Source organism: Schistosoma haematobium, chromosome 3 (assembly GCF_000699445.3).
Source record: "Schistosoma haematobium chromosome 3, whole genome shotgun sequence".
Classification (NCBI taxonomy): Eukaryota; Metazoa; Platyhelminthes; class Trematoda; order Strigeidida; family Schistosomatidae; genus Schistosoma; species Schistosoma haematobium.
Genome location: NC_067198.1, coordinates 23,385,933 through 23,394,880, shown reverse-complemented (window position 1 = coordinate 23,394,880; position 8,948 = coordinate 23,385,933). Strand labels below are relative to the sequence as shown.

At 33.6% G+C, this 8,948-nt stretch overlaps 1 protein-coding gene across 2 annotated transcripts; it reads right to left on the bottom strand.

Annotated features, from left to right (window-relative positions):
• Positions 1–2,112: 2,112 nt before the first annotated feature.
• On the bottom strand, positions 2,113–8,351 carry AGBL5_1 (Cytosolic carboxypeptidase-like protein 5). Of its 2 annotated transcripts, XM_051213324.1 has the most exons (6): positions 8,155–8,348; positions 7,988–8,120; positions 7,848–7,953; positions 7,705–7,814; positions 7,555–7,665; positions 2,113–4,075 (listed from the first exon to the last, which is right to left on the bottom strand). In XM_051213324.1, exons 1-6 carry the CDS (start codon positions 8,177–8,179, stop codon positions 3,742–3,744), a joined length of 819 nt encoding a protein of 272 aa, XP_051069294.1. In that variant the 5' UTR covers positions 8,180–8,348; the 3' UTR covers positions 2,113–3,741. The 2 variants fall into 2 exon arrangements, with proteins under 2 accessions (XP_051069294.1, XP_051069293.1); XM_051213325.1 differs by having other exon boundaries at positions 7,555–7,953; positions 8,155–8,351.
• Positions 8,352–8,948: the final 597 nt, after the last annotated feature.

Sequence of the window (8,948 nt, the reverse complement as noted above, 5' to 3'; positions counted from 1 at the left end):
ATTTCAATTCTGTATGTAGAAATCTTTGTATTTGTAAAAAGAAAAGTATATACCCTTTTATTATCATTTTTCATAGTTTTACTTATACAATAAAAATTTTCCATTGTTTTTAAAACGAGATTTTATGAGGTTTAATATATGTTATATCTGTCAGTAATAAAATTGAATAAAACAATTCCAATGAGTCAATATCCTATCATGTTCATTTGTGTATTTGATATAAAATAGTAGGAATGATTAACTGAATAAACTTTCAAACACAATGTTTTTACCATAAACATATCAAGATTTCATTTATGTACCTTTGAACAATAAGTATCGTTGATAAATATTCACGAGCTCAGTGAGTCTTTGATGACGTCTGTACTGAAGACTCAGTTTCAGTTTTCTTGTTTTATATGTAAACCTAAATAATCTATTATTTTCTTACAATCTATTGAGATTCTTTTTACGATTTCAGTTAATAAATCGGGTGGCATTTTAAATTGTTTGTTCCGCATAAAACGGTGTCTGAATGACAGGAAATTATTAACTTTAAGACAAGATTCCATCCACAACATAAAAGTCCTTGTTTTTAAAAAGATAGTGTGAACTAAATGGTTATAGCAAAATCATGGGTTGCTTTCTAGTGAAAATTCGAATAGTTTTGAAAGGTTTTTTCAATAAAATAAAAAGAAATAAACAGCTATTTATTTTTAAGATTTAGGACATGATTTTTAAAAACTGAGTAATGTAAATCTGAAATTCTCTTACGTTTCCATTTGAACAACACATGTACGTTATAGTCTGCTATAAGAATTAGTTCATTCCTTAAACCATAGTTTGTTGATGATAAATCAAGTACCTAGCTAATTTCCATTACACAAGTGAAGACACTATATTCAGAAAAGTATCACATTTCGACGAATCTACTATTATGTATGTATATAATTTTCTAACTTAATTTCGTGAGATACAACCAGTTAATGTAGATGATTACGTCATGAAAACAATCTAATATTGTAGTTTAAATCACCAACCAATGTTAGCTAGACTACCATTGAAAACCAGGAAGCGTAAGACAATTCCTTCATCCTAGAACCCAGGTGGTCTAGCGTGCGAAAGTCTAATTTTTAGTCCACAACTGTAGCATTTGATGGTGAACATTTCTAACTTCAATCACTTCGCAGTACTGCAAGATTATCTTTGGTAGCACGGTGTGACTAGGAGACTTCAGCCAAGTTGCGTGTGAGACGGTTATCTACCCCAGACTATGGAAAGTGGTCTTACAATATCGCGAATTGATGAAAGCTAGGCATGTACAGCACTACATTCTGTCTGTGGTCAAGAGATTAAGCGTTTGCATACGAGACCAAATATCCCGGGTTTTATCCTTTGCAGAGGGGTTGAGGATGTGCATTAGGTAGTCTCATACTAGGATGAAATAGATGTCTAGTGCTTCTTGTTTTTAATGGTGGCTTAGATGTTGGGGATGCTAGATAACCAAATCACTTGGTAAACGTCTCATTTTTGTAATTTTATTTTGGAAATTTAAATGATACCAAAAACAACTGAGTTATGGGAATGTAAAAAACGAAATAATGGAAAGACCACATTTTCAAATACGAAATATATGAAATGAAAATAAAACAATGATAATAGTTCAATACCACGATAAATATTGACATAAAACATACTTATTTTGTATCTAGTATTCAAGCTTCTTTCCATGGAAAGCTGAAACTTTTGATCTTTTAAAGAGTTGAAGACGAGGAAATCTTATTAAGCTTGTACAGACTCGATGACCAACCTTGAACTCAACATGTGGGTTAGCCTAAATGATCAATCGACTGATTGTTCAAAGAATAGTAACTTTAAATATTACATAATAATTAGTACTATTTTAGATGGTATGTAGCTGAAGAGAATCTATGAAATAATTGGATCCACATCATTCTTCTACGATCACTGTTCTTTCTTTATTCAAATTTATAGATGGGACAAACTGTGTCAAATAAGTGATCTAAATAACTGTTCCTAAAATTTACTATTGTTAAACAGGTTTAAATGTCATTTTTCGAAGCCTTTTCCGTTTTTAAACTTACATGCTTCACGAAATATGTGAATTTTAACTTATTGAATTCTTTTGAACAGATTTATTTTAATTAAAAATGAAAACAATTGAGGTTTAACATAAAATGTGTTTGTTTTTCAAAGTAATTTGAAGGTCATTAATACCACATGGTATTACTTTTCTACTATTCATGCGAAAAATGGATACATTAACATATGATTCAATAAATTAAATTGGTTAGATGAAAGTTTTTGATAAATCAATCAAGTGTGTACAATTGTGTTGAAGAAATGAAAATAGAATTTTCGAAATAGTCAATACAAATAATAATATGAGAAATTGAAGAAACTAATTTCACAATAAAAGTTGGACTCAAGAAAGAAACATAGAAACAAATGACTAAGATCCAATAGAAAGTCAGTTTTTATCACAGATTGATATCAAAAGTAGAAAACCCTTACAGTCACTCTTACATAAGGTCGAGCTCAGGATACTTAGATCTCATCACAATTAAGTCAGATTCAAGTCCCAAACGAAGACACCATTTTATACTCTTACTTTTTACACCCGTTTAAATAATTAAAATTAATCTTTAAGCTGAACAATCCACCACTAAACTAAATAATAACACTGAGTAAACAAGAGATTCAAACTGAACGTATTAAGCATCAATCAAAAGGGACTAATACTAATATATTCATATGATGTCCGTGAGAAGCAACTTATAATAATTCATATATGTCATTATACTACAGACTATTAATCTTATGACTTAAACTCAGTCTTCAAAGATAGTTTTTGTCAACCAACACAAAACTAATTTATATTGACAGAAGACAGAGAAATATTTGTTAGTCGTTTCGTTCTACGTAGTTGATTTAAACCACACGTATTATGTAATACGTAATGCAACTTTCACCGATGATTCTTCAGACAGATTTTTCTTAGGAAATTATCACGTCATCTAAGCATCTATCATAAGATGAATATGTTGCATAAATTAGTATAAATCTTCATTTCTAGTTTTAAGATCTCTCTCATTTAATCAGTGACTGGAAAAATAATCCCAAATATTTGGTCAAATTTACGACGCACATTGTGAGATTTGAAAAACTGACAGTGGTGAAATCCTAATACGAGAACCGGATATTTAAACGGTAGTTAACAATGGCGATAGTGTTATATGATTAGAAATCAAAGTATGATTCCGTTTGGTATTTATGTTAATTTAAATGAATGACTTCATTTATTTATTGATAATGAATCTAACACGTGATGTCAATTTTTACTTCGTTTGGTTAATATTAGAGTCGGTAATTTACGGAAAAGAATTTTTCAGATTTAACCAGAGGAAATAAGTGACTCAACTTTACTTGCTTAGAATTCAAAATTGGACAAACATATATCCAAATATAAGTAGAGAGTTTAATCATACATATCAAATGTCATAAATATAAGGATCAGGAAATTATGAAAAGTATTAATTAACTTTTATACTTTTCTCAAGGCTTTGGTAAAAGGTTGGTGGTTACTATATCATTTCTTCGTTCAGTGGAAAACTTTGATTAAGTATTTCAAACACCTGTGCTCATAAAAAATCAGATGTAATGTGTTATTGAAGATAGGAGTAAAGTGTGTAGTAATCTGAAGTTACTGTACAGTGTGTTACAATGAAACTAATAGACAATTTAAACATTCTCTGTTGGATTATGTTTATGGCCAATAACGGTGAAAGATGTTTCTTCTTTGGAATCAGTACCATTATCATCAACTTCAGGAAATGTATCTGACGGTCGACCAGTACGTGAGATTAAACGAAAAACAATACCTGAGATTTGATATCTATGATTTTTTGGAGACTGAATGCCAATCAACTCCCAAGATGTAGAGGTATTTGTGTACGTAGACCTACAGATGGGGCACTGCGTGCGATTAACATCTGAAGGTCTGCAGCTGCTGGATCCTTGACCAGAAACAGACGATTCTGAACTTGCTGACGGCAACTGGTAACTAATTCCGGCCCTAAATAAAAGTAATGTTAAAGTACAGGTAAATAAGCTTGAACATAAAAATATATTTAGATATTACACATAAGTGAATGAATTATTTATAAGACTTACTGAAGCCGAATATAAGGCACACTTAAGATAACTATAGTTTTATTGACCTTCACTATGTAGGTATTTTGACATCTTAATATATAAAACATTCTGTAACCAGTAGATTGTATATAACTATCCAATACCTATGGAAGGCAACTATGCATAATTGGAAATCCGAGGATTTCGGGAATGCATTCCAGCACGCACCAAAAATGGCTTCAGTGGATAAAAGAGTGGATAAAATGAGATGAACTCATTACATTATTACAACTGTGACAGTAAAAACAAAATGTCGACTAGCTTACCAAGTAGCAAGTATATTAACCAGCATTCTACTCTGTATTTCAGTATGCATATGAAACAATGAATGTAACGAAGACATGTGCGTATTCATTACTCACCGTTTAAAAGAAAAAACAGATCACTCTAAAATATCTTTTCACATGTACTTCAGCTTGATTGACGACAGCTAGAGCAGCAGTAATACTTATGAAAGAAAACAGTCTCAAAGAGTTTATCAAGTAAATGAATCTCATTTTCAGTGGAATCGAACAATTCAGTATATTTAAAGAATTTCAAATCTAAATTGTTAAAAAAAACCACAATGGATACTTCTATTATATCAAAAAATACTTGAATCACAATGTTATCTAAAATCTATCGTTGCTATGTTGTCAAATAGTAATATAATAATAAGACAGGCAATTCATTTCTCGACAACAAACTTAATCTAGATGAAAATACTTAGAAAATTACTAGACTTTAGAGCAGTAGTGGATTAACTGAAGAATGGATCCACTATCCTTAGTATAAAAGTGCCATTATGCTTAGTGAGTCAGAAAACAGACCATGTAATAAAATGCTGAGATATCTAAACAGCCTGAGCAACAATATAAGAAAGTATGAGATTAAGATGTATTCTGAAGCTTCTGAAGCGATGTCCTGATTACTAGCTTAAGGGTAAACAATGAACTACTCAAGCATGTTAACCACTTAATGATTCACGAGAGCCTCATAAACCCGAGCTGGTTGGCAGTTGATATTTCACCACGGTTACAAACTGACCTGGTACTTGGGAATCCGTGTCACTGATCACATACAGCGCTTGGTTATTTAATATAGTTGAAGGTGGAAGGCATGAAAGCATTTGATCACCGATAGCTTAAGAGCATTTCTCGTACATAGTAGGACTACTGATACTTATTTTAAACGCAGCGTCAGCAACGAAGTTGGGAGATCTACTGACAAAAGCCTTGGCTTTGATGCAAATAGTAGTTGAGAAAGAGGTCACATTCCCAGTTAAGCCCTACCATTAAGAGCCATAGTGGGTAGAATGAGAATAGACTGAAAAAAACCTTGAAGACTCGAACGAAGCATCAGTCCGTGAGAATGTTTACGGAGGGTTTAGGCTGTGTAAGCAATCCACCTATCGGGACCCAGGCGAAAACTGAGAGTTGTGACCGTTGACCTTATATAACACGCCTAGCAAACCGTCACAGTAGTAGTGGCGTAGCTGCACTTTTTATTTCATACTAAACTACATGTTAGCCATCATTTCGTAATTTCCGTTCTTATCTAGTTTGTTTCTTCAAGACATATTCTAATGTATTTGGTGTTATTATTTTTACTCCAGCTACTCGATACCATTTTGTGACTGGTTATTATAGTTGCATTAGTACTGCAGACATCTAAAGCCTAACATAAAGTCAATGTATTCAGATGTCTTCCATTAATTATGGGGAAGCATCGCTACAACTGCTAGCTCTTTGTTAAAAAACCAAAGTCAGTAAATCCTGCCATAGTAAATCGTACAGCTTTACCCTTGGACCTTAAAATTCCCGCTTTTCGTCTTCTACCTCACACAGCTCTATCGGATCATCACGCCAAGCACCCTTGGCTATCAAGTTGAGCAGAAGCCACAATCCGTTATAAAGTTGTGTGAATACCTAGATCGTTATTGGTATTCAAGTGCCTCAAAGACCATCCAGCAAAGAATGCTATACTGCCGTTTAATATCAAATGAACAATACATCGGACCATTACACTCTACCACAGCAATAAAATCTTACTCTTATATATGGATGAATGGCTTGTCTAACATAATGTCAGTACATAAAACTGCAGATATCAAATATCACGGTATATTTAGACTTCTCACTTAAAACATGTGTGGCATATACGACCAACAAGGACTAGGTCTATTTAAACATTATCTCCAATTGTATATTAAATGTCGTGCAATTACATACCCTTACTGTTTCCTGAATTCACTTTTACTATTATGATTCTAAGTCTTGGTTTATCATCTTTGTGACTCCTCTATGTAGTCATGTAAAGTGTGATAACTAAGACAGATAAGTTTTTTGTCTACTTGACAAGTGAACATAGAAATAAAATGATCTTGAACACTAAGTATGACGGGTCTCACAACGCCGTGAAATTCGCGTACTTGGAACCCTTCTAAAACTGATTAGGTATTTTGCTATTCTCTGAGTTGTAAGGAATGGAACAACGTTATGTCCGTATTTATGAAACTCACCAACCAAAGACAATACAAATGACAAAAACTTCAAAAAATCATGAACTTCGTATATTTTACTCAGAATGTAAACCAAACGTCGAACATTTGCGCAGCTTCAGGAATGTATAACGAAAAACAGTGGCATTTAGATAAGCTGTCGGCAACCGGTAATAAAACGGCGAAACCGCTTGATGTGAAGCATCTTATGATAAAGTAACAGGCTTTCACTACAAAATTTATTTATTTATCTGAACACAAATATTGGCACAAGAATGCGCCAAATATATATGCGCCACACAAAAGCTACGTTTCAAATACTTTGAATTTAATCAGTCGACATAGCTTACTGGTGAATGCTTGCATGATCATGGACTTAATAGCGAATCACGAAGTACGACAGCATATTTCTACACATAAGAATTCTAGGTTTCTTGAGTTGAAAACACTTCGACAAAAAAAGTTAATAACTTGGCAGCTTCATTAAAGGATATATGTGTCCAAGTTAACGAGCATCAAATCAACTAATCTTTAGTCTCGCTTTGTAATTTTTGGTTGTTGACTCTTCGATATTCCATGAATACATCAACACTGGGATGCAAGTATACACAGCTGACTAGTCCAAAAAACAATTGTGTATTTAGGACTCCCTGCTATCTAGAATCCAAATATACTGAAACAATATTCTTAAGAGCTACATGAATATCCTAAATACAGCCATGTTTATTATTTTTTGGAACTTCAACAACAGGACTCTGGATTCAGAAATTCCGCTATGCAAAGATCCAAGAGTGGAATCTAGGGTTTGAGCGAATGAATTTATACTATGCTTAGCTGCAAAGAAGCAGTAAAACGGCAACTGAATCAGAAAGTTAACTCACCATTTGTTAATGCATGGTTGACAGAATGAGTGCATACAAGCAAGAACAGTGTCGGGCTCTCTATCCAAGCAGATACAACAAGGATCATTAGAAATTTCCTTAGCAAAATCCCTAAAGAATATTAGATATATTGATTAAACAACAAGCTACGGCATCTCAGGTTGAGAATCAATCAGTGACTTGAAGCGGATAATCTCATCATATAACCGCAAAAATTCGATAAGCTCAAAAGTTCTGTATATTGAACGGTTTTTCTTTGACTAGTATTCTCGAAGTTCATTCAAATAGCTTACAATTCTACAGAAGACTTTAGCCGATAATCGCCAGAAAAGGTTTTCCTGTTGTTTTTTCAAAGCGAACTTTACGAAAGAACACTGTTCTTCAAACGTAGTGATACACCTAAATGTAAGTAGAAAATACATACTATTTTTACAGTTGATTTAACTGAGAAATCATTTCAACCAAATCCTCATAACTGGTTCTTGACAGCCTAGTCGTCAAACATATGTTTTGGTTTATATTATGAAGGGTCTCATGTAGCGCAAGTTTCATGCAGTAACCCAAAGCTAAACATATGATTGACTTAAATACGAAACTTACATTTTGGTGGGTGTGGTCCAAACATAATCCACTAGAAGCCCTATATGATACACGTTTTGTTTTCAGTGAGCCGGTGAAGAAAGAGATACTGCAACTAAAAGTGAACAATCTAGAACATAGAGAAAAGATAGGACGCACGATGAAACGGTCGAGCCGACCAAGTAACGAAACTAATGATGGCGCGCAACCTGACCTATATTTAAGCACAGGTTTGAAGAAATGTTTGGAATATTTTGGCCAGCCGACTATGAATAAAAATCATTCGAACAATTACTCTGCTTGAGGCACTCCTAGAATTATTGTTGATTTCAAGGATGGATAAAGAAAGAAGTTTAGCGAGGTTGACAACCCCCCCCCCTCATTGAAAAGAACGTTGCTAAAATACTCTATCCAGGTTCAGATTCTGTAGAATACATCTATCGAACAGAATGATCCATTATGGAGAAGTTTGAGAAAGGTAAGAGCGGGAACACCTTATGCAGATAGCATGTTTCGGTCACTCTATGTTTCATATAATTCTATAGTAAACTTCAAAGTATTCTGTTGCAGTGCTCAAAAGTCACACTGCTGACTGCCACTACAGGGCGAGTCAGTAAAGGCAATGATGTGACATCGATGTAAGACCTTATAGGTTAGTTAGTCATATTTTGACAAATTCACAATAATGAATTAGACCTATTGTTCTGGTGACACAAGTGATACTAGTGACACTCCGCGGACACTAGATTCATTCCTTAAGAGCACCCTAAACTTAATTCACTTTCATCAGCATACCAGTAAACTCGGAACGTTGC

What these genes read in the sequence shown, in the direction of transcription:
- AGBL5_1 (XM_051213324.1), bottom strand. Translation starts at nt 8,179, where the DNA reads ATGTTTGGACCACACCCACCAAAAT. An exon ending in TGGACCACACCCACCAAAAT is followed by an intron (nt 8,121 to 8,154) that starts GTAAGTTTCGTA and finishes TCATATGTTTAG; the next exon opens with CTTTGGGTTACTGCATGAAA. An exon ending in CTAAAGTCTTCTGTAGAATT is followed by an intron (nt 7,815 to 7,847) that starts GTAAGCTATTTG and finishes CGAGAATACTAG; the next exon opens with TCAAAGAAAAACCGTTCAAT.